The sequence below is a fragment of the Ranitomeya imitator genome, chromosome 9 (genome assembly GCF_032444005.1).
Source record: "Ranitomeya imitator isolate aRanImi1 chromosome 9, aRanImi1.pri, whole genome shotgun sequence".
Classification (NCBI taxonomy): Eukaryota; Metazoa; Chordata; class Amphibia; order Anura; family Dendrobatidae; genus Ranitomeya; species Ranitomeya imitator.
Window position 1 is genome coordinate 80,849,337 of NC_091290.1, and position 26,628 is coordinate 80,875,964.

The 26,628-nt window shown below is 43.0% G+C and overlaps 1 protein-coding gene across 4 annotated transcripts in view; it reads left to right on the forward strand.

The window, feature by feature from the left end:
* ELP4 (elongator acetyltransferase complex subunit 4) overlaps positions 1-26,628 on the forward strand; it is a 637,998-nt gene that overhangs the window by 27,362 nt on the left and 584,008 nt on the right. For all 4 annotated transcript variants that reach the window (XM_069738980.1, XM_069738978.1, XM_069738981.1 and 1 more), the window contains exon 2: positions 19,213-19,248. In XM_069738980.1, coding sequence (XP_069595081.1) covers positions 19,213-19,248 — 36 coding nt within the window. The remainder of the gene's footprint in view (positions 1-19,212; positions 19,249-26,628) is intronic.

Consider the following 26,628-nt stretch of genomic DNA (forward strand, 5'->3'; position numbering starts at 1 on the left):
AATAACAAAACTTGTGTCACTGTCCAAATATTTCTGGCCCTAACTGTATATGGGGAGGGGGAGCGCTGCGCGATAGTCACCTGCTCCTCGGTCCGGGTGTCGCTCTGTCTTCAGCAGTGACGCTCAGGTGATAGGGTGCGGTGACGTAGTCAGTGCACGCCCTCTGCTGAACGTCAGGGCCGAAGACTGAGCTGCACGAGGAGCAGGTAAGTGCCGGGGTCCTGAGCGAAGAGAGGTGAGTATGTGATTTTTTTTTTTTTTTTATGGCAGCAAAAGCAAATGGGTCAAGTGGCGGTGTGGAGCATCTTATGGGGCCATAACACTTGTGCAGCACTATAAGGGGCAAGTGACTGTGCGGAGCATCTTATGGGGTCATAACACTTGTGCAGTATTATATGGGGCAAGTGGCTGTACGGAGCATCTTATGGGGCCATAACACTTGTGCAGTACTATATGGGGCAAGTGGCTGTACGGAGCATCTTATGGGGCCATAACACTTGTGCAGCACTATATGGGGCAAGTGGCTGTGCGGAGCATCTTATGGGGCCATAACACTTGTGCAGTATTATATGGGGCAAGTGGCTGTACGGAGCATCTTATGGGGCCATAACACTTGTGCAGTATTATATGGGGCAAGTGGCTGTACGGAGCATCTTATGGGGCCATAACACTTGTGCAGCACTATATGGGGCAAGTGGCTGCACGGAGCATCTTATGGGGCCATAACACTTGTGCAGTACTATATGGGGCAAGTGGCTGTACGGAGCATCTTATGGGGCCATAACACTTGTGCAGCACTATATGGGGCAAGTGGCTGTGCGGAGCATCTTATGGGGCCATAACACTTGTGCAGTACTATATGGGGCAAGTGGCTGTACAGAGCATCTTATGGGGCCATAACACTTGTGCAGTACTATATGGGGCAAGTGGCTGTGCGGAGCATCTTATGGGGCCATAACACTTGTGCAGCACTATATGGGGCAAGTGGCTGTACAGAGCATCTTATGGGGCCATAACACTTGTGCAGCACTATATGGGGCAAGTGGCTGTGCGGAGCATCTTATGGGGCCATAACACTTGTGCAGCACTATAAGGGGCAAGTGGCTGTGCGGAGCATCTTATGGGGCCATAACACTTGTGCAGTATTATATGGGGCAAGTGGCTGTGCGGAGCATCTTATGGGGCCATAACACTTGTGCAGTATTATATGGGGCAAGTGGCTGTACGGAGCATCTTATGGGGCCATAACACTTGTGCAGCACTATATGGGGCAAGTGGCTGTGCGGAGCATCTTATGGGGCCATAACACTTGTGCAGCACTATATGGGGCAAGTGGCTGTGCGGAGCATCTTATGGGGCCATAACACTTGTGCAGCACTATATGGGGCAAGTGGCTGTGCGGAGCATCTGTATGAGGCCATAACACTTGTGCAGCATTATATGGGGCAAGTGACTGTACGGAGCATCTTATGGGGCCATAACACTTGTGCAGTATTATATGGGGCAAGTGGCTGTGCGGAGCATCTTATGGGGCCATAACACTTGTGCAGTATTATATGGGGCAAGTGGCTGTACGGAGCATCTTATGGGGCCATAACACTTGTGCAGCACTATATGGGGCAAGTGGCTGTGCGGAGCATCTTATGGGGCCATAACACTTGTGCAGCACTATATGGGGCAAGTGGCTGTGCGGAGCATCTTATGGGGCCATAACACTTGTGCAGCACTATATGGGGCAAGTGGCTGTGCGGAGCATCTGTATGAGGCCATAACACTTGTGCAGCATTATATGGGGCAAGTGACTGTACGGAGCATCTTATGGGGCCATAACGTTTGTGCAGCAGTATATAGGGCAAATATCTCTATGGAGCATCTTATGGGGCCCTTATTACCCTTTATGCAGGATTATATGGGGCATATTTTAATATGGAGCATCTAATGGGGCCCATCAAACTTTATGGAGCATTATATGAGGCTCCTGATTCAATGTGGATATTCAAAAACACTTAACCTACTGATGTCTCAATTAATTTTACTTTTATTGGTATCTATTTTTACTTTTGAAATTTACCGGTAGCTGCTGCATTTTCCACCCTAGACTTATACTCGAGTCATTAAGTTTTCCCAGTTTTTTGTGGCAAAACTAGGGGGGTCGGCTTATACTCGGGTCGGCTTATACTCGAGTATATACGGTATTTGTATTGAAAGGTAACTTCAAATCTCAGAGACACAGAATAATCTGGGAGTGTAAATGTATGACAACCTTTGACACACTTAATGCAGGAGAGTACAAAGGAGGGCAACAAAATTAATAAAGGGGATGGGAGAACTACAATACCCAGATAGATTAGCGAAATTAGGATTATTTAGTCTAGAAAAAAGACGACTGAGGGGCGATCTAATAACCATGTATAAGTATATAAGGGGACAATACAAATATCTCGCTGAGGATCTGTTTATACCAAGGAAGGTGACGGGCACAAGGGGGCATTCTTTGCGTCTGGAGGAGAGAAGGTTTTTCCACCAACATAGAAGAGGATTCTTTACTGTTAGGGCAGTGAGAATCTGGAATTGCTTGCCTGAGGAGGTGGTGATGGCGAACTCAGTCGAGGGGTTCAAGAGAGGCCTGGATGTCTTCCTGGAGCAGAACAATATTGTATCATACAATTATTAGGTTCTGTAGAACGACGTAGATCTGGGGATTTATTATGATGGAATATAGGCTGAACTGGATGGACAAATGTCTTTTTTCGGCCTTACTAACTATGTTACTATGTTACTATGAATGAATGAGTCGCGTGGATTTATGTCTTTTTACATCAATTAAGGAATGTGCACATCAGACCTTATGGGGCATCATAGCACAGTACCAGACCCCAATCCGAGGACAATAAAACATTCACTCCTTATCTAGGAACTGTTCCAATATTTATGGACACAACTGTTTATCCCCCTCTCCCATAATGGTAGTTATGTGCTGTGTTGTGTATAAATATGTGATTCTTTAGATGTTGTATTAGTCTTGCCTGGTGAAGAGGCCTGAGTAGTCTTGAAAGCTTGCAATTTGTTACCATCTTTTCAGTTAGCCATTAAAGGGTATCAACCAATCTCAATTCTAAATATTTTTCAAGTCATCCTAGTGGCACAAAATGGAGGAGAGCAAGATTGGCCCCAGGACTTGACTTCTTTTGTCCCTAGGATGACCTGAGTATTTTCCAGCTTACAGGTATTCTCTCCTGTGCCTAGATAACCCACCACTATGGCTGACTTCTAATTCTATCAGCCTCGTACAGCACATTCAGGGGTTAGTATATAATCAGCCATTATGTGTTCCCTATTGTGGGTGGCAATTGGCATATACATGTCCTTGCTTCAGCTTACACTACCCCTTTTTGAATTTAGTTTTGTGTGTTTGTTTTACTTGTTTTTAAATGTATGTTTTTTGTTCGCCATTAAAATACTTCTTGTTTAACTTGTTATATTATCTTGAGTGTGCACATCGTTTTTATAGTTCTTTCGTTCTTATTTTATTGTTTTACTACTGGATGTAGCACCTTTAAAAAAAAAAAAAAAAAAAAATTGAGCTTAACTTGAGTTGGTACACATGCAGAAGTTAAACACATGTTCACATTGGCCACAAAATATTAAAACCTACAAGAAAAAAAATAAGCAAAATCCCTGATTTACGTACGGTTAGTAAAAAAAGCAAAAGTGCATTTAAATAACACAGATTTTTTAGTAATACTGTTTTTTGAGCAAAAAATAGCGCACAAGCCATCCCACCGCGTCAAGGTAACTCGGATCGTGACATTTCTACATAGTCTAATATTAAAACCTTACCATGTGTCAATGTTGACCTCAGTGTAACTAAGGGCAGACAAAAGGTCTGGGTCCAACCAGGGAACACCAGGCTGAACTGTCCCAATCAGAGTTACCTTGATGTGGTGATATGGCTTTTGAGCTTTTTTTTAATCAAAAAACATTTAAATGCACTTTTGCTTTTTTACTTAGTTACATCAGGGTTTTTGCTTACTTTTTCTCTTGTAGGTTTGGATGTAGCACCTACAGTTGAAACCAGAAGTTTACATACACTATATAAAAAGACACATAGATATGTTTTTCTCAATATCTGACAAGAAATCAGAATAAACCTCTCCTGTTTTAGGTCAAACAGGATTACCATAATTATTATTATTTGCCAAATGCCAGAATAATGAGAGAGGGAATGTCTTAAAGGGAACCTGTCACCCCGTTTTTTCAAGAAGAGCTAAAAATAGCCTTAAATAGGGGCAGAGCTGGGCTTTATATTAGTGTATTTTGGAGCCTTTATTCCCCACCTATGCTGCCGAAATACCTTTGTAAAGTCGCCGTTTTGGGCTGTCACTCACGCTGGTCAGGTCATATGGGCGTGGTGACAGCGCGGTTTCTCCCCCAGATCTCCGTTGGTGGCGTAGTGGTGTGCGCATGTCCAAGTGGCGAATCCACTGAGCAGCTTCAAGGAAAATAGCGCGATCTGCGCTATTCAGCCGTTTATCGGTGGGCGCGGCCATCTTTGTAAGGCCGCGCGTGCGCAGATGGTTCTTCTCGGCTTCCCGGGGCTTCAGGAAAATGGCCGCGGGATTCCGCGCGTGCGAAGATGGCGATCTCGACGGCCATTCGAGCCTCTCGGCCAGCTACTCGTCGAACGGAATGCATCCTTGGCTGCAGAAACGGTCCACGATCTCCATCTGCGCACGCCGCGGCATCCCGGCCATTTTCCTGAAGCCCCGGGAAGCCGAGAACGACCATCTGCGCACACGCGGCCTCACAAAGATGGCCGTGCCCACCGATAAACGGCTGAATAGCGCAGATCGCGCTATTTTCCTTCAGTATTTTACTGATCCGTATTATACGGTCTTCTACGGCCATAGAAAATTGCAGCATGCTGCGTTTGTCACCGTATTGCGCAAAAAATCCGCCAATAAAAGTCTATGGGGGTGAGAAAAATACGGATTGCACACGGACCAGCAATGTGACTTGCGAGAAATACGCAGCGGTGTTAGAGAGAAAAGCCGGCAATTCAGTGTGGTGTACAGTAAAAATCACACTGACAGGTTACAATAGAATAGGTAGAATAAATGTGTACACATAGAATAGGTATATATATATATTTGTCAGTAGACACATACATATATATATTATTATTTCATCCAGCGTGAGATAGCTTTAAAGCCGGTAATTCAATTGCCGGCTTTTGCTTTCTCCTTCCTAAACCCGACATGATATGAGACATACAGTAAACCATGTCACATCCCCTTTTTTTTTGCATATTCCACACTACTAATGTTAGTAGTGTGTATGTGCAAAATTTGGGCGCTCTAGCTATTAAATTAAAGGGTTAAATGGCGGAAAAAATTGGCGTGGGCTCCCGAGCAATTTTCTCCGCCAGAGTAGTAAAGCCAGTGACTGAGGGCAGATATTAATAGCCTGGAGAGGGTCCACGGGTATTGGTCCCCCCCCCGGCTAAAAATATTTGCCCCCCAGCCACCCCAGAAAAGGCACATCTGGAAGATGCGCCTATTCTGGCACTTGGTCACTCTTCCCATTCCCGTGTAGAGGTGGGATATGGGGTAATGAAGGGTTAATGCCACCTTGCTATTGTAAGGTGACATTAAGCCAAATTAATAATGGAGAGGTGTCAATTATGACACCTATCCATTATTAATCCAATAGTATGAAAGGGTTAAAAAACACACACACATACAAGGAAAGTTCCCATGCTCGAGGTCATATGAGGACAACCAGCAGAGGGCGCATCACCGCGAATTAAGGTAACTATAGGTCATTGACCTACATTACCTTCATTCCCCGGGGTTTTACAGGCTTTAGGAAGGGTTTAGGAAGCAGAAAGCAAAAGCCGGCAATTGAATAACCGGCTTTAAAGCTATCTCGCGCTGGATGAAATATTAATATATATATATATATATATATATATATATACGTGTCTCACTGATTATATATATATATATATATATATATATATATATATATATATATATATATATATATATATATATATATATATATATATATATATATATAATGACAGTATACAGTTAGGGCCAGAAATATTTGGACAGTGACACAAGTTTTGTTATTTTAGCTGTTTACAAAAACATGTTCAGAAATACAATTATATATATAATATGGGCTGAAAGTGCACACTCCCAGCTGCAATATGATAGTTTCCACATCCAAATCGGAGAAAGGGTTTAGGAATCATAGCTCTGTAATGCATAGCGTCCTCTTTTTCAAGGGACCAAAAGTAATTGGACAGTGGACTCTAAGGGCTGCAATTTACTCTGAAGGCGTCTCCCTCGTTAACCTGTAATCAATGAAGTAGTTAAAAGGTCAGGGGTGGATTCCAGGTGTGTGGTTTTGCATTTGGAAGCTGTTGCTGTGAGCAGACAACATGCGGTCAAAGGAACTCTCAATTGAGGTGAAGCAGAACATCCTGAGGCTGAAAAAAAAGAAAAAATCCATCAGAGAGATAGCAGACATGCTTGGAGTAGCAAAATCAACAGTTGGGTACATTCTGAGAAAAAAGGAATTGACTGGTGAGCTTGGGAACTCAAAAAGGCCTGGGCGTCCACGGATGACAACAGTGGTGGATGATCGCCGCATACTTAATTTGGTGAAGAACCCGTTCACAACATCAACTGAAGTCCAGAACACTCTCAGTGAAGTAGGTGTATCTGTCTCTAAGTCAACAGTAAAGAGAAGACTCCATGACAGTAAATACAAAGGGTTCACATCTAGATGCAAACCATTCATCAATACCAAAAATAGACAGGCCAGAGTTAAATTTGCAGAAAAACACCTCAAGAAGCCAGCTCAGTTCTGGAAAAGTATTCTATGGACAGATGAGACAAAGATCAACCTGTACCAGAATGATGGGAAGAAAAAAGTTTGGAGAAGAAAGGGAACGGCACATGATCCAAGGCACACCACATCCTCTGTAAAACATGGTGGAGGCAACGTGATGGCATGGGCATGCATGGCTTTCAATGGGTTTATTGATGACATAAGAGCAGACAAGAGTAGCCGGATGAATTCTGAAGTGTACCGGGATATACTTTCAGCCCAGATTCAGCCAAATGCTGCAAAGTTGATTGGACGGCGCTTCATAGTACAGATGGACAATGACCCCAAGCATACAGCCAAAGCTACCCAGGAGTTCATGAGTGCCAAAAAGTGGAACATTCTGCAATGGCCAAGTCAATCTCCAGATCTAAACCCAATTGAGCATGCATTTCACTTGCTCAAATCCAGACTTAAGACGGAAAGACCCACAAACAAGCAAGACCTGAAGGCTGCGGCTGTAAAGGCCTGGCAAAGCATTAAGAAGGAGGAAACCCAGCGTTTGGTGATGTCCATGGGTTCCAGACTTAAGGCAGTGATTGCCTCCAAAGGATTTGCAACAAAATATTGAAAATAAAAATATTTTGTTTGGGTTATGTTTATTTGTCCAATTACTTTTGACCTCCTAAAATGTGGAGTGTTTGTAAAGAAATGTGTACAATTCCTACATTTTCTATCAGATATTTTTGTTCAACCCTTCAAATTAAACGTTACAATCTGCACTTGAATTCTGTTGTAGAGGTTTCATTTCAAATCCAATGTGGTGGCATGCAGAGCCCAACTCGCGAAAATTGTGTCACTGTCCAAATATTTCTGGCCCTAACTGTATATGTTTTTGGGAGCCCATGGATCCCTTGTATATCCGTATGTCGGTTTTGCAAGCCTGCGAGAAAATCTCGCAGTACGGATGCCATACGGATTACATACGGAGGATGCCATGCGCAAAATACGCTGACACACCCTGCCTACGGAGGAGCTACGGACCACTATTTTGGGGACTTTTCTGCGTATTACGGCCGTAAATTACGGACCGTATTTTTATACGCTGAGTGTGACGCCGGCCTTAGAGACACACCTGTGCTTTTATTTTATTGCACACCTGAAACACACTGCTTCTTTGTGTAGCCTCATGTGAAAGTCTAAAGAAATCAGTCAAGATATCAGGAAGAGAATTGTGGCACAAGTCTGGCTCATCCTTTGCTACAATTTCAAGATACCTGAAGATGCCTTGTTCATCTGTACAAACAATTATCCGCAATTACAAACTAGATGGGAATGTCCAGCCATATCCTACCTCCCAGGAAGGAGACTGGTTCTGTGTCCCAGAGATGAACATAAATTGATCCAACAAGTGCATATCAACCTGAGGATAAAAGCAAAATATCTTGTGAAGATGATGGCAGAAGCTGGTAAGATTGTGTCAACATCCACAGTGCTTTCACTGTACTGTACTGTATCAACATGTACTGAAAAGCCACTCTGCCAGGTAGAAGCCATTACTCCAAAAGAAACCTTAAAAAAGCCAGATTAATATTTGCAAATGCAGACAGAATCAAAGGCCTTAATTTTTGGAGACATGTCCTGTGGTCTGATGAAAATAAAATTTATAACTTTTATGACATAATGATCATCATTAGGTTTAGAGGAAAAAGGGAGAAGCTTGGAAGCCTAAGAACACCATCCCAACTGTGAAACACGAGGGTGGGTGGCAGCATCATGTTGTGGGGTTGTTTTGCTGCAGGAGGGGCTGGTAAGCTTCAGAAAATAGATGGCATCATGAGAAAAGAAGATTATGTGGCACTACTGAAGCAACATCTCAAGACGTCAGCCAGGAAGATAAAGCTTGGGCAGAAATAGGACTTCCAAATGGACAATGAGCCGAAGCATACTGCCAAAATGATAACAAAATGGCTTAAGGACAACAAAGTCAATGTTTTAGAGCGGCCATCACAAAGCTCTGATCTCAATCCTATTGAAAATGTATGGGCAAAGCTGAAAAGGCAGGTGTGAGCAAGGCAACCAACAAACCTTGATCAGTTCCACCAGTTTTGTCAGGAGGAATGGCCCAAATTCCGACCTACTGTTGTGAGAAGCTTGTGGAAGGATATCTTATACGTTTGACCCAAGTCATTCAGTTTAAGGCCAATGGTACCAAATACTAATGAAATGTATGTAAACTTTTGACTTTGCAGTAAGTAATAAAAATGCCTTAAAACATTCTCTCATTACTCTGGTATTTGTCAAATATTAATAACTAGATGGTGGCCCGCTTCTGACGCATCGGGTATTCTAGAATATGCATATCCACGTAGTATATTGCCCAGTTACGTAGTATATTGCCCAGTGACATAGTATATTGCCCAGTGACGTAGTATATTGCCCAGTGGCGTAGTATATTGCCCAGTCACGTAGTATATTGCCCAGTCACGTAGTATATTTCCCAGTGACGTAGTATATTGCCCAGTGACGTAATATATTGGCCAGCCACGTAGTATATTGCCCACTTACGTAGTATATTGCCCAGTGACGTAATATATTGGCCAGCCACGTAGTATATTGCCCAGTTACGTAGTATATTGCCCAGTGACATAGTATATTGCCCAGTGACGTAGTATATTGCCCAGTTACGTAGTATATTGCCCAGTGACATAGTATATTGCCCAGTTACGTAGTATATTGCCCAGTGACATAGTATATTGCCCAGTGACGTAGTGTATTGCCCAGTGGCGTAGTATATTGCCCAGTCACGTAGTATATTGCCCAGTCACGTAGTATATTTCCCAGTGACGTAGTATATTGCCCAGTGACGTAATATATTGGCCAGCCACGTAGTATATTGCCCACTTACGTAGTATATTGCCCAGTGACGTAATATATTGGCCAGCCATGTAGTATATTGCCCAGTTACGTAGTATATTGCCCAGTGACGTAGTATATTGCTCAGTCATGTAGTATATTGCCCAGCCACGTTGCCCAGCCATGTAGTATATTGCCCAGTCACGTATATAGCACAGCCCACGTAGTATATTGCACAGCCCATGTAGTATATTGCCCAGCCCACGTAGTATATAGCAATGGGGGCCTCATATCCCTGTTAAAAAAAAAAAAAGAATTAAAATAATAGTTATATACTCACCTTCCAGAGTCCCCGGATCCAAGCGAAGTGGTTACCGACGCTCCTCGCGCGCTCCGGTCTCAAGAATGCATTGCGGTCTCGCGAGATGATGACGTAGCAGTCTCGCGAGCCCGCTACGTCATCATCTCGCGAGATCGCAGCATGGGCCGGTTACCGGAGCGTCGCGAGCGGGAAAGGCCTGTTGTGGATCCGAGGGGCCGACGGACGGTGAGTATATAACGATTTTTTATTTTTTTTATTATTTTTAACATTAGATCTTTTTACTATTGATGCCACATAGGCAGTATCAATAGTAAAACGTTGGTCACACAGGGTTAATAGCAGCGTTAACCGAGTGCATTACACTGCGGCATAACGTGGTCCATTAGCGCTGCCATTAACCCTGTGTGAGCGCTGATTGGAGGGGAGTATGGAGCGGGCACTGACTGCGGAGAGGAAGGAGCGGTCATGTTGCAGTCGCTGATTAATCGTGGCTGTTTTGCCGCGACCAATCAGCGACTTGGATTTCCATGACAGACAAAGGCCGCGACCAATGAATATCCGTGACAGACAGAAGGACAGACACACAGAATGACGGAAGTGACCCTTAGACAATTATATAGTAGACTAGATGGAGGCCCGATGCTATCGCATCGGGAGGGCGGTGATGTCATGATGGGGCAGGCATGCGGCGCTGTTGTTGCCTAATAGCATCCTGTGATAATCTAATGACTTTCACATCAGGGGACTCATGTGCTTGATGTCTACACTTATATGCATTGTTTTTGTCCCAGCGATGCTGTTGCCCTTCAAGAGTCTCATTTGCCCTTTGTTGTCTTCAACGTTATGCCTTTGCTGCTTCCTTTTCATTGTCATTGGCGTACTTTTTATGAGGAGCCATGTTGGCGTTGATATTTGCTTTTTTTAAAAGGGGTTTTCCCACAAACAATAGTTAATTTTAAAAATTGTGTCTGACCGAGTACCGAACATACCAGAGCTCCTGGGCAGGTGAGGAAGCAAAAGACAGTACCGACATTACAGCAGGAAATCGCAGAGGATACATTTTGTGAGGTAAAAAAATATTTTTTAAAAAGTCAGTGAAATATTTGACCTCACAAAATGAATATGGCGGTCGGTGAACTTCCTCCGCTTGGAATTCTCGGATAAGGTGACATCTAGACAGAACAGGAAATGAAAACATTGCAAGGCAATTATATAAATAGATTATGGTAATCCTAATTGACCTAAAACAGGAAAGGTTTATTCTGATATTTCAGATATTGAGAAAAACCTTGCATATGTGACTTTTTATATAGTGTATGTAAACTTCTGGTTTCAACTGTATATATGTATTATACTATATTGTAGTGCATCCAGAGAAATGCACATTTTTATTTTATGTAAATGAGCTGTTAAGAGTTCACCATGAAAAATAAGAAATTTCTCTCGGTGAACTGCAGTGAACTCACCGCTGCACCGAGAGACTTTTTCTCACTGTGCTAACGATGATCTCACCGAGGTCACTGTATGTCAGGGGCTCAGCCCAGAAAGCAGTCTCAGTGTCCTGCGGTATCTTTGATGATGTCAGCGCTAGTCACTGAGACTAAGCTCACAGCAGCTCATTCAGCACTGATTCTCAGCCTAGATGGTCGCATTTTGGCACCGTCCAAGTCGAAAACTTTCCCCCCTTATTTGGATTACAGCACGGGACAAAATGATGGACAGGTGAGGGGTGTGGTTGTTTTTTATTTTTGCTTTTTACAGGAGACGTTGGCTTCAGTGGAATGGGTGTTTTGTGAGTATAACTGTGTTTGTTATTTTTAAATAAAAAAAGTAAAGGTGTTTTTTTTTTTTATTTCAAGGACTTTATTCTTGCCTTGTTTACAATACAACTATAGGATTAGTAATGGATAGGGTTCTTATAGATGCCTCTCCATTACTAAGCCGTGGGCTTGATGTTACCGGGCAATATAAAGGTGACATCAACTCCACAAATATGAACTCCACTTGCCACCGCCACAGGGTAAGTGGGAAGAGCTGGGCAAAGCGCCAGAATTGGTGCATCTAATAGATGCCTCTTTAGTAGGGAAGCTGCGGCTGCTATTTTTAGGCTGTGAGGCGATATCCATGTCCCCTTACCAGCCTGAGAATACCGGCCCTCAGCTGTCTGCTTTAGCTTGGCTGGTTGTCAAAAATGGGGGAAAATCACATGCCTTTTTTATTATTATTTCATTAAGTGTAGGGACCACTCTGTTCTTGATAACCAATCATGATAAAGCTAACAGTTGAGAGTCACAGCCCGCAGCTGTCATTTTTGCCAGGCTGGTTATCACAAATATAGGGGAACCCACGACTTTTTAAAAACTATTTAGAGCGTATAAGCCGACTGATGAATACTCCCATCAGCTGCTCCTGTTCTTGCTGTTATTAGCGGCAGCAAGCGAATGCTGATGGGAGTAGTAGTGACCGGAGGTAAATTTTTTACCTCTGATCGCAGCTATTGGCTCACGCTGTCATTTCACAGCATGGGAACTGCAGCTGGCTGACCGGCGGTAATGATTTTATGGCTGATCAGAGACAGTGTTTGCCGCGTTGTAGAAAAAGAAGCAGCATCCATTCCAGGTGAAGGGTATATGAAAGAAAAAGTCTTTATTCCGCCATCACATCATACAACGTTTCGGCCAGACATGGCCTTTGTCAAGTGTTTGCCGCGTTGTCATGCACATGGCAGTGTGGAAAACACTAGATGTTTGGGTCCCCCATTAAGTGAATGGAGTTCGGGTACTGTTCTGGTACCCAAACTGGAACTTTTTTTTTTAACTGTTTGGCGAAACCTGCCGGACCCAAACATCCATAGTTCTGCCCATCCTCTAGTAATGGCCGCTCTCTTCTCTCATGATCTCGCTGCAGAGCTGTGTCTGATTACAGTGAATACACCTAAAGCTTCTATCTTACAGGCAGTCATTGTGTGGTTAGGGGGATACAGCAGAGCTAACAGTTCTTTGAGAAGAAATGAGATGAAATCTTGCTGTACTCCCCTCCCCCACACTGGCTGCCTGTGAGATGAAAGCTGAAGAAGTGATAGTTGTATTGAGGCCCAGTTGGCAGTATTGTGAGAGGAGAGCTACAGCTGTAGAAGTGTTTGTAATGAGACAAAGATTCTGCTGAGTGTGAGTATAAAGCCGTGGTCACACTACTGCATAACACGCAAAAGTGCTATGTGATAAAACATCGTATAGCACTCGGCCCAGTTATTCTATGGAGCAGCTCACACCTGCGATTACAGTAATTTCTCATGCCGCTGCGGAATGAGAGAACAATGGCGGCATGCTCATATGCACCCATACAAGTCTATGGGTGCGTGTGAAACATCGGACTGCACTCGGATGTGCAGACTGATATACGCCGAGACAGGTCATGGGGAGATGGAGAAATTACTTTTTCCGTCTCCTCTGCACCTATGATGTGATTCTGTCATGGCAGAGGATCTGAGCACTGACACTTGGTTCACAGAGCTGGAGCTGAGGGTCATTAAAGGGAACCTGTCACCAGGTTAGGCCGATAAGAGATATGGCCATCAGCTTACCTCACCTCTATAATGCTGTATATCGGCCCCCAACCAGACTTGTAAGAGAAGAAAAATAACTTTTATTATACTCACCTGCAGGGCGATCCGGTCTGATGGGTGTTGCTCTTCTTAGTCCGGCGCCTCCCATCTTCTTGCGATGCCGTCCTCCTTGGTTCGTGTGGATTGGATGACGCGTCCCTGCATGATCCACACAATCTGCTCAGCATCACACTCCTGCGCAGGCGTACTTCTCTGCCCTGTTTAGGGCAGAACAAAGTACTATAGTGCGAAGGTGCCGGAAAAGGTCAGAGAGCCCTGTGTCTGCGCACTGCTGACTGTACGGATGATACAGGGACGTGTCATCCACACAAACCAAGAAGGACGGCATCACAAGAAGATGGGAGGCGTCAGATCAAGAAGAGCGACATCCTTTGGACCAAAGTGCCCCGCCCTGCAGGTGAGTATAATAAGTTATTTTTCAGTTCTTCCAGGTCTGGCTGGGGGCCGATATACAGCATTATGGAATCCTGTCTATAAACCCTAAAGGTGGTGGCCACATCTCATATAGTCCTAACCTGGTGACAGGTACCCTTTAACATTTCGCATCTGATGCTATATGCTAGTGTGACTCCAGCCTAATTGTCAGGCATTACATGTCTCACACTGGTAACGCTCCCTTTCATTTATAATAATCTCTGGAGCAGATTCTCAGGAGATCTATGTCCGGCCCATAGATCTTAACACATACCTCCCAACTGTCCCGGATCCAGCGGGACTGTCCTGATTTTGGCTGTCAGCCTCGCGATTTCGGCCAGGACATTAGTTATCCCGCAGTGGTTGGGAGGTGTCAGGCGGTCAGCCTCATCCCGCACCCGCAGAGCAGCCTGAGCACAGCACACCACATATTCGGCTGCTCCGTGCGCACAGGACCTGTGAGAAGGTCACAGGGGGGAGGAGTCAGGGGTCACATGATCGGGACCTCCGTGGATTGCAGGACTCGGCTGTGCTGGTTGCCAACTTGCCATGGTGCTGCTGGATAAGGTAAGTAAGCTGCCTGTTATGTGTGGGGTCAGGAGGTGTTTACAGTGTGGATGTAGCAGAGCTGTGTGTGTACGAGGTGTATGGAGCGGAGCCGTGTGTGTACGAGGTGTATGGAGCGGAGCTGTGTGTGTATGAGGTGTATGGAGCGGAGCTGAATGTGCATGAGGTGTATGGAGCGGAGCTGAATGTGTATGGGGTGTATGAAGCGGAGCTGAATGTGTATGAGGTGTATGGAGCGGAGCTGAATGTGTATGAGGTGTATGGAGCGGAGCTGAATGTGTATGAGGTGTATGGAGCGGAGCTGAATGTGTACGAGGTGTACGGAGTGGAGCCACATGTGTACGAGGTGTATGGAGCGGAGCGCGTGTGTACGGATCGGAGCTGTGTTTGCAAAGTGTACGGAGCGCAGCCGCGTGTGTAGGAGTAGATATGTGCGGCCATTATACAGTATGGAGCATCATGTGCGTCCAATATACAGTATGGAGCATCATGTGCAGTCATTATACAGTATGCAGCATCATGTGTGGCCATTATACAGTATTGAACATCATGTGCAGTCATTATACAGTATGGAGCATCATGTGTGGCCATTATACAGTATGGAGCATCATGTATGGCCATTATACAGTATGGACCACTGTGTGGCCTTTATACAGTATTGAGCATCATGTGTGGCCATTATACAGTATGGAGCATCATGTGCAGTCATTATACAGTATGGAGCATCATGTGTGGCCATTATACAGTATGGAGCATCATGTGTGGCCATTATACAGTATGGACCACTGTGTGGCCATTATACAGTATGGAGCATCATGTGCAGTCATTATACAGTATGGAGCATCATGTGTGGCCATTATACAGTATTGAGCATCATGTGTGGCCATTATACAGTATGGAGCAACATGTGCAGTCATTTTACAGTATGGAGCATCATGTGTGGCCGTTATACAGTATGGAGCATCGTGTGGCCATTATACAGTATGGAGCACTGTGTGGCCATATTTTTTTGTTTATAATTATTCTTTATGAAACAGTTATGAAACAGCCTAAAATTTGCAGCGCCACATACTTTGTCCCTCTTTCCCATCTTCAAAAGTTGGGAGGATGCTTAAAGGGAACCTGTCACCCCGAAAATCGCGGGTGAGGTAAGCCCACCGGCATCAGGGGCTTATCTACAGCATTCTGTAATGCTTTAGATAAGCCCCCGATGTTACCTGAAAGAGGAGAAAAAGAAGTTATATTATAGTCACCCAGGGGTGGTCCCGCTGCTTGTCCGGTTGGATGGGCGTCTCTGGTCCACTGCGGCGCCTCCCATCTTCATTTCAAGACGTCCTCTTCTGATCTTCAGCCACGGCTCCGGCGCAGGCGTACTTTGGCCTGTTGAGGGCAGAACAAAGTACTGCAGTGCACAGGCGCTGGAAAGGTCAGAGAGGCCCCCGGCGCCTGCGCACTGCAGTACTTTGCTCTGCCCTCAACAGGCCAGACAAAGTACGCCTGCGCCGGAGCCGTGGCTGAAGATGAGAAGAGGACGTCTTGAAATGAAGATGGGAGGCGCCGCAGCGGACCAGAGACGCCCATCCGACCGGACCAGCAGCGGGACCGCCCCTGGGTGAGTATAATCTAACATCTTTTTCTCCTCTTTCAGGTAACATCGGGGGCTTATGTACAGCATTACAGAATGCTGTAGATAAGCCCCTGATGCCGGTGGGCTTACCTCACCCGCGATTTTCGGGGTGACAGGTTCCCTTTAACAGCTCATTTACAAGAAAAACATGTATTTCTCTGGAATAAGCCATCAGATCACAGATAGCACGGTATCATTGTATTCACCTTCTTATGATCTACAAACCCATGTAGACGGCTTAGGAGGTTTAATGCTACTGTCAGATTTCCTTTGAAACTACTTTGCAATGTGGACAAGGTGTTTGTTTTCCAAATATTTTATTAACATTTTGAAATTCTTTAACAAAGCATTTTTCAGTAGATTGTAATATGCTTCATATCTGAGGAAAATTGGGGAGGGAATAGGAAGGGAGGGGTGAGGAAGAAGTGCTGGGAGAGGAAGAGAAAAATAGGTATGTAAATACCATACATAGAAGAAACCATAAATTTAAACCTTGAATTTTGGGCCACTGACCTAAATATGTAAAAGAGATTAAACAGAGTGCCCCCCAAAATTTCTTTAACTGTAATTATAAACTAATATTTATCAAGTTATTTCAGTCGTCAACAGCTCCTGCAGTCTATTGATTATTCTGCTGGTTTTGGAATTTAATGTTCCATTTGTTCCATTTTTTATTGTATTTGTGTAAATATCTATTCGCTATTGAGAATTTAAAGTCTAATGAATTGTGTAAATTTAGATTGTCCACAATGTTAGAGAAACTCGGAACTTCTGATCTCTTCTAAACTATCAACAAGAGGTGAATTGTAACAAACCTTATTGAATAATGCAGTTTTTCAGTATCTATGGAAAGGAGTGCTGTTTAAGGTGTAAGGACATAGTCCCTGTTTAGAAGTGTGCCTATGTATCTAGATACTTGGTTCCACAGATTTGTAATTTTTGGGCAGGACCAAAAGATATGAAACAAGTCTCCTTTAATTCCACATCCCCTCCAACACAAAGGTGAGGAGTTTCCTCCGAAGTGAGAAATTCTGTTCGGTGTAAGGTACCACCTTGTTAGTAGCTTATAATATGTTTCGTGTAATTGTAGGGAAATGTTAGAGGAGTAGGTGTTTTTGATTGCATCTTCCCACTGGTCCTTGCTTATATTTAGTTTTAATGATTTCCCCCATTTTATCAAATATTTGTTTTTTTAGAAATTTGTAGTCTTTATTAAAGATATTGTATAGATACTTTGTACTCCAAAATACCTTGTGATTAGTATTTTAAATTAGTAAATAAGTTGATTCTGTTTTGGGGGGAACCTTAGAGACAAAATCTTGAAGACACTCTTTAATAATACAATAATGAATGAATTCTGATGAAAGAATGTTATATTTTTGTTTGATTTCTGAAAAAGTCTGGTATTTGATGTCCGAACATTGAGGTTATTAGTGAAATTGGAATGTTTTCTCCAAATGCATGCTTATCCTTTTTTCCAGAGGGATTAGCCAATTGGTCCCATGTTTGAATGATAGCTGAAATTATTGGATGATTAGATTTATATTTGTTTAAGTTAAAGATATGTTTGAGAAGAAGGTTTTCCAAAGAAATTGATTTAAGGAGGGATGTTTCCATTTCCAGCCATACTGGGTTAAGGTGTTTGTAAAAAAAAAAAAAAAAACTTGTTAAGAGGAGGAAAAGATCCATGTTCTTTTCAATAGAAATCCATATTAGATATTTACCTGGTTCTTGAGAAATTAAGTTTTCTGGTGTGGCTTTGATGCGTTTTTCCATGCTTTTTGCAGCCTTTTGACTTCACACGGTCGGGTTAGGAGCGGATTTGTTGACAAGTGATTTCTTTTTTTTCTGCCGCGAGGCTTTCACACCTCACCACAAATAGGCTCAGTATAATAACCCCAATGTGGATTACCTTTTGAAGTCAATATGAATCATATTTGAAGCCTTTTTTTGTGTGGATTTTAGAGCAGATATGCTTCGAAATCCACTTAAACCTGTGAACGTCCACTACGGAAGCTAATGTAGGATCTTCTTCAAGAGAAAGGGACACCCAAGTTCAGAACGCTGCTTCTTGGTTCTTGCCCCACGTCAGAGATGTGAGGGGTTATGAAGGAGCCTATGGCTCCTGTGTTATGGATGGGAAAACACTGTGGCACAACCAAATGTCGCACCACATGGATGTAAGGACCCCGAGCCTTGCGTGCACCTCCAAGACTTTGTAGGCCCGGTTGGAGATTACTAACCGGTATCAGCATTCTAGACAATAAGCGGATCCCCTGGAAGGTGGACTTCTCTTTGGCCATTTGTGGTGAGATCTGAAGACCTGACTTCTGGCATCACAAGATATTGGCCTGTTCTATAGCATATAACCTAAGGAGGACACCATTAGCAATCCAGAGCATGCCTATGTATAGGGCTGGGGACTAATAAGGTCAAGCACGAAATGTAAACCAAGATCATATAAAGAATTTGAGCAAATACGACCAGATCATAAAGTTATTAAAAACCAGTAGTTTATTTATCAAACAATCATACAAAGATAATAGACATGTAACAAATATATAACCCAGCTGAAACCAATACAGCGGTGCACCAGACAGGTAATATGCACAAGGGTATAAGTATACAGTAATAACAGAAAATACCTCTATATTTAGACAATAAAGCATGGGACTTCAAATAAAATTTACATTTTAAAATCACAGCGTTTTTGGTTTCCCATAAGTTTACATTGTACTGTAAACTCATGAGAAACTGCTGCAGATCCGCAGCTGCGGAAACGCTGCGGATCCGCAGCAAAATCCGCAACATGTGCACATACCCTAATACTTCCCCCAGCATATATCTGTGCAGCTGTGTCCCCTGCGCGCGTTTTGGCTCTTGCCTGCTTCCTGTTTTCTGGTATGATGATACATTTTTATTCAGCTGTCTTACCTTGCTGTTTCTCCTTCTCTTCCACAGGTGGTGGTCTTGCTGTGGGAACATTACTCCTCATAGGTCAGTGCCCCTTTGGTTGCCATAAAACAGGGAGGACATGATGGTTTTATGGTGCTGCTAACTTTGATGTAGCACTGGCTTAGATTCTCTCATGTGAGCGATTCAGGGCGATTATGCTAATGGCACTTGACTCAAATTGTCAGAGTTTCATCTTACTGTGATGCATTTCTCTTGCAGGACAGAATCGCAGCACAGGTGCAGAGAAGATGGAGAAGTTAATTTCTCCATTATCCCTGCACGTACATCAGAATGCACTTGGATGACATCTGAGTGCCACCTGATGTTTCAGGCGCAGCCATAGACTTGTGTGGCTGCATGCAAGCTGATTCTCGGATGCACATTTTGCATACTGCTATTGTTTTCTCATGCAAAATCAGCGTGAGAAATAGAATTGGTGATCTGAGCTGCCCCATTGTATAACATTGGGCCGAGTGCTATCCGATAAAACATCAGATGGCACTCAGGTGTGTTATACGCTTGTGTCAGCGAGCCCTAATGGAAAGACTAGAAGCTTGATATGAGGGCATATGGACTTCATAGAGTTCATACCCACTGAGTATTCTCCTCTGTGATCAGGAACGTTGAGGCGCTCTGTACAAGCGGCTCTTTTCTGGCAATCTTGATTGGCTTTGCATCTGAATAAACATCATGCATGTGTTTCTGACTAAGTCTTTCCCTGGCAAAGCTGTCATCTTGCAATTTTGCTTATGACATGAAGTTATGATCTGGGTCAATTGCTTCCCATGGGAAAGGATCGCAGATGTTCCTGGGGATAGTTTGTGCCATGGCTGCATTTTATTTTTACCCAAATTGTTCAAAACTTGAATGGGTAATCCAGTCTGAGGCATTTATTATCTATCAATGTAATGATGTGAACACTAAAATCCCACATCCTAGATATCACTGAATGAAATATTCCAGTTGTAAATCTTTATTCATTACATAGTGGAATGTGTTGAGAACAATAAAATATAAAAATGATCAATGTAAATCTAAATTAATATCCCATGGAGGTCTGGATTTGGAATGATGCTCAATATCAAAGTTTAAAATCAAATTACAGGCTGATCCAACTTCAGTGGAAATGTCTCAAGACAAGGAAGTGATGCTCAGTAGTGTGTGTGGCCTCCACGTGCCTGTATGACCTCCATACAACGCCTGGGCATGATCCTGATGAGGCAGCGGATGTTTTCCTGAGCGAATGCCTCCCAGCCCTGGATTAAAGCATCAGTTAACTCCTGGACAATTTGTAGGGCAAAGTGGCATTAGTGGATAGAACAAGACGTAATGTCCCACATGTGCTCGATTGGATTCAGGTCTGGGGAATAGGCAAGTGAGTCCATAGCATCAATGCCTTCATCATGCAGGAACTGCTGACACATTTCAGCCACATGAGGCCTGGCATTGTCATGCATCAGATGGAACCCAGGGCCCAATGCACCTGTATATGGTCTCACAATGGGTCTGAGGATCTCATCCTGGTACTTAAGAGCAGTCAGGCTACCTCTTCCAAGCACATGGAGGGCTGTGCGGCCCTCCAAAGAATTGCGTCCCCACACCATTACTGACCCACTGTCAAACCGGTCATGTTGGAGGATGTTGCAGGCAGCATAACGTTCTCCACGGAGTCTCCAGACTCTGTCATGTCTGTTATATGTGCTCAGTGTGAACCTGCTCTCATACTTGAAGAGCACAGGGCGCCAACGTCAAATCTGCCAATCTTGGTGTTCTCTGGCAAATGCCAATTGCCCTGCACGGTGTTGGTCTGTAAGCACAACGCCCATTTGTGGACGTCGGACCCTCATACCGCCATTATGAAGTCTGTTTCTGACAGTCTGAGCAGACACATGGATGTTTGTGGCCTGCTGGAGGTCATTTTGCAGGGATCTAGCACTGCTCTTCCTGTTCCTCCTTGCACAAAGGAGGAGTTAGCGGTCCTGCTGCTGGGTTGTTGCCCTCCTACAGCCCCCTCCACATCTCCTGGTGTACTGGCCTGTCTCCTGTTATCTGCTCCATGCTCTGGACACTGTGCTGAGAGACACAGCTACCCTTCTTGCCACAGCTCGTATTGATGTGCAATCCTGAATGAGTGGCACTACCTGAGCAACTTCTGTGGGTAGCAGACACCGCCTCATGCTACTGTACAGTAACCGCTAGGGGTGAGAGCAATGGCAAAATGAAAAAGTGACCAAAACAACAGCCAAAAAGGATGAGAACCGTGAAATGGTCTGTGGTCACCCCCTGCAGAACCACTCCCTCATAGGGGTTGTCTTGCTAATTACCTATCATTTTTACTTGTTGTCTGTTCCATTTGCACAACAGCAGGAGAAATTGATTCAAAATCGGTGTTGCTTCATAACTGGACAGGTTGATGTCACAGAAGTGTAATTGACTTGGAGTTACATTGTGTTGTTTGTGTTCCCTTTATTTTTTTGAGCAGTGTATGTTGGGAGGGTGTCAGAGCACTAGACCCTCAGCGATCACTGTCCTCTTCTGTGTTTGTGTCGTGGGCTTTGAATGGAGGGGCAGAGCATACGTTTCGGTCGCACTCCATTAAAACTCCACCAACCGGCGTTACTGCACGTTGGGGTCTTGGTTATTGTGGAGATCTGTGGGAATCCCTTCAAACAGATCCTCACCGATCTAACATTTATCACTTATAAAGTGGATAAATAGTGAATGCTTCACACTGGAAGTGTCACTGGCCAAAATGAGATCTATAGTCTCATTTTCATGGGAATAATAAGGTTTATGCCAGTGTATTGGTCTTATGAGAGGCTGAGTTAGTGGTTTTTCCATGAGTATGAAAAAAATATTACAAAAAAAGTTACTTGTTGCGATGTACAACTGATCATTTCTAATCATTTACACCGAGTACGCGACTTACAGCCATACAGGAATATAAGATTGTAAATGTCTGCATCATTTGAGGCCAAAATAAGATGGAGTATGCCCACGTATGAAACCTCAGCGGCGTGTTCTCAAGGGCAATTCCACGCTTCAGATATATCTAAACATTCCATAAATTTGCCTATCCTCCCAATAGAGCGTATAGAAAATGCTTAACATATATTTGCATGAATAAGTTATTTATTTCTCCATCATTTACTAATGTTGCAGTCAATTTGTTCAACTCTCACTTGTAACATATTCATGTTTGTGTCTTTTCTGTGATCGCCGTACAGTCTGTCCACGTGAAGCCATCACCAGCTTCGTTTAGTGAGTTTTGCTTCCGAAACATTTAGCTCATAGCACGTTTCCAAAATGAACTCTTAATTATCTAACCGTTGTCTTTATTATCGAAGACTAAGAAACTAGCCTTCTAAATGGCTCAGACCTTTAATCACATTTGTTTAGATGTTTTCTGAGTGTTTTGGACCATGGGTCATTTACTTCAGCTTATGATCCATCTACAGATTCTCAGCAAATCGTCTTCATCAACATTTTTGATTTTAGATCTGGCTATTAGGGGGTATGGACGAGTCTCTTTGTATAGTCTGTTACAACTAAACTTAAAGAGAACGAGTCATGGGGATTTAGGCCACCAAACTGCTATGGTAGCCAATGTGGCAATGTCAAAAAGAACTTTCCAAAATTACCCTTAAGGAGTCATGGGGCAGTTGTTCTGAGGTCGTGCTGGGTCTGTCACCTAGTCCCACAGGCTGAGATGTATGATTGCATGGTGATTGCAGCAGAAGCATGTGCTGTACCTAGATGAGGCTGAGGGCATTACTCGGCAAGCACTAGATGCCACCGAAGCTGGCTTGTGATGATGACCCCAGCCTGAGACTGCCAAGTGTGACCATGCACACCTCCCTACAGGTCGTCACAGTACACATCACCCTCCAAACTTCTGTTTCTGCATTTTGTGTGAAAATATACAAGGGCATTGTTGGCAAGCTATTGGATAGCAGGTTGTATATATCCTCTATTTCTCATATTTTAATTTATCTCCAACTCATGGCCACAACGTTGTCAGAATATAATGGGAGTTATAGTTTCATACCAGTTGGACTCCACTTGTAGCATATAAGCTTTAATCTTTTAATATTAATATATTATAGCTCACGCCAATTATTTGCTGCAGACATTACAGCACTAAAAAAATGTACCTTTTCTAAGTGCATTATTTTGTTCCCCCCCATTCAAATACTGTATTTTTCGGGCTAGTATACGAACCGACGAACCGGACGATAAGATGCACCTAGATTTTAGAGGAGGAAAATAAAAAAAATAAAATTGAAGAAAGAAATTTGGTCATGATGCACTGTTATGGGGGGTGGGGGGGTTTCTGTTGCTGACACTGCTATATGGATAACATCCCCCATCCTGGTGTGTGTGTGTGTGTGTATATATATATATATATATATATATATATATATATATATATATATATATATATATGTATATATATGTATATGTATATATATGTATATATATGTATATGTATATATATGTATATATATGTAAATATATATGTATATATATACAGTGGGGCAAAAAAGTATTTAGTCAGTCAGCAATAGTGCAAGTTCCACCACTTAAAAAGATGAGAGGCGTCTGTAATTTACATCATAGGTAGACCTCAACTATGGGAGACAAACTGAGAAAAAAAAATCCAGAAAATCACATTGTCTGTTTTTTTATCATTTTATTTGCATATTATGGTGGAAAATAAGTATTTGGTCAGAAACAAACAATCAAGATTTCTGGCTCTCACAGACTTGTAACTTCTTCTTTAAGAGTCTCCTCTTTCCTCCACTCATTACCTGTAGTAATGGCACCTGTTTAAACTTGTTATCAGTATAAAAAGACACCTGTGCACACCCTCAAACAGTCTGACTCCAAACTCCACTATGGTGAAGACCAAAGAGCTGTCAAAGGACACCTGAAACAAAATTGTAGCCCTGCACCAGGCTGGGAAGACTGAATCTGCAATAGCCAACCAGCTTGGAGTGAAGAAATCAACAGTGGGAGCAATAATTAGAAAATGGAAGACATACAAGACCACTGATAATCTCTCTCGATCTGGGGCTCCACGCAAAATCCCACCCCGTGGGGTCAGAATGATCACAAGAACGGTGAGCAAAAATCCCAGAACCACGCGGGGGGACCTAGTGAATGAACTGCAGAGAGCTGGGACCAATGTAACAAGGCCTACCATAAGTAACACACTACGCCACCATGGACTCAGATCCTACAGTGCCAGACGTGTCCCACTGCTTAAGCCAGTACATGTCCGGGCCCGTCTGAAGTTTGCTAGAGAGCATTTGGATGATCCAGAGGAGTTTTGGGAGAATGTCCCATGGTCTGATGAAACCAAACTGGAACTGTTTGGTAGAAACACAACTTGTCAAGTTTGGAGGAAAAAGAATACTGAGTTGCATCCATCAAACACCATACCTGCTGTAAAGCATGGTGGTGGAAACATCATGCTTTGGGGCTGTTTCTCTGCAAAGGGGCCAGGACGACTGATCCGGGTACATGAAAGAATGAATGGGGCCATGTATCGTGAGATTTTGAGTGCAAACCTCCTTCCATCAGCAAGGGCATTGAAGATGAAACGTGGCTGGGTCTTTCAACATGACAATGATCCAAAGCACACCGCCAGGGCAACGAAGGAGTGGCTTCGTAAGAAGCATTTCAAGGTCCTGGAGTGGCCTAGCCAGTCTCCAGATCTCAACCCTATAGAAAACCTTTGGAGGGAGTTGAAAGTCCGTGTTGCCAAGCGAAAAGCCAAAAACATCACTGCTCTAGAGGAGATCTGCATGGAGGAATGGGCCAACATACCAACAACAGTGTGTGGCAACCTTGTGAAGACTTACAGAAAACGTTTGACCTCTGTCATTGCCAACAAAGGATATATTACAAAGTATTGAGATGAAATTTTGTTTCTGACCAAATACTTATTTTCCACCATAATATGCAAATAAAATGTTAAAAAAAACAGGCAATGTGATTTTCTGAAATTTTTTTTCTCAGTTTATCTCCCATAGTTGAGGTCTACCTATGATGTAAATTACAGACGCCTCTCATCTTTTTAAGTGGTGGAACTTGCACTATTGCTGACTGACTAAATACTTTTTTGCCCCACTGTATATATAATCAACAACGTCAATGCTAGTATCATAGCCCATGGACAAAAAAGTGATGAGGCAACGTAAGGTATGAATTTGTAAAAAGTTATATCTTTATTATAAACAGAAAACAAAAATAAAAAGAAAGACCAAAAACAAAAAATTTTTTTTAGTTTACCATCTAGTACATTTATTACATTGTATATTACATTGTATATATTATACATAGTCCTGTATCGGCAAGTGGACTGAGGAGATTGAGTATCCGCCTGTATTACACGCTTATTGTTGGATCACTTGCAGTTATCTTAATACTTTTTGTATTAGCATATATTTTTATGTACTTCTTACTGCCAGTGATTTCTAGTGTATGTGCGTCCGTCATACTAGTGATCCTTCCCTACGGAGGTTTTCTTTTAGCCCTGTCACTGTTTTTGGTCTTTCTTTTTATTTTTGTTTTCTGTTTATAATAAAGATATAACTTTTTACAAATTCATACCTTACGTTGCCTCATCACTTTTTTGTCCATGGGCTATGATACTAGCACGGACGTTGTTGATTATATGCTATGGGAGTGTGGTTTTTAAGGCACTATTATAGATTACTTCTGGAGACATTTAGTAATAATGTATATATATATGTGTATATATACATATATATATATATATATATATACCGTATATGCCCTATCCTGGTGTATATGACCCTCCCCATCCCGGTATACATGGCCCCCTCATCCCCATCCTGGTGAACATGGCCCCCAATCCCCAACCTGGTATACATGACCCCTCATCCTGGTATACCCGGCCCCCATCCCAGTGCATCTTATAGTCTGAAAAATACAGTAGGTGAAAAACTATGAATCTGCTTCCGATCTGCAAGGAAAAAAGTAAGCAACATGTGCATGGGATTTCTGAAGTGTAATTCACTTTCCTGAGACACATAGTAAAGTTTTAACACTAGAGGTTAGGACCATCCCCACTGGGTACACCTTGGCGCTGGTGAAATGGCTTTTACACTTTTTTTTAATCAAAAACAGTGTGTGTGATTAAAAAAAAAGTATTTACTATTATAAATATATATTTACAGGTATCTAGATGTGTATATATAGATACTGGTGTATAGTGAAAAGTTTGGACAATTAATGCCTTGTATATTAAAGGGAACCTGTCACCCCCAAAATCGATGGTGAGGTAAGCTCACCGTCATCAGGGGCTTATCTACAGCATTCTGTAATGCATTACAGAATGCTGTAGATAAGCCCCTGATGACGGTGAGCTTACCTCACCATCGATTTTGGGGG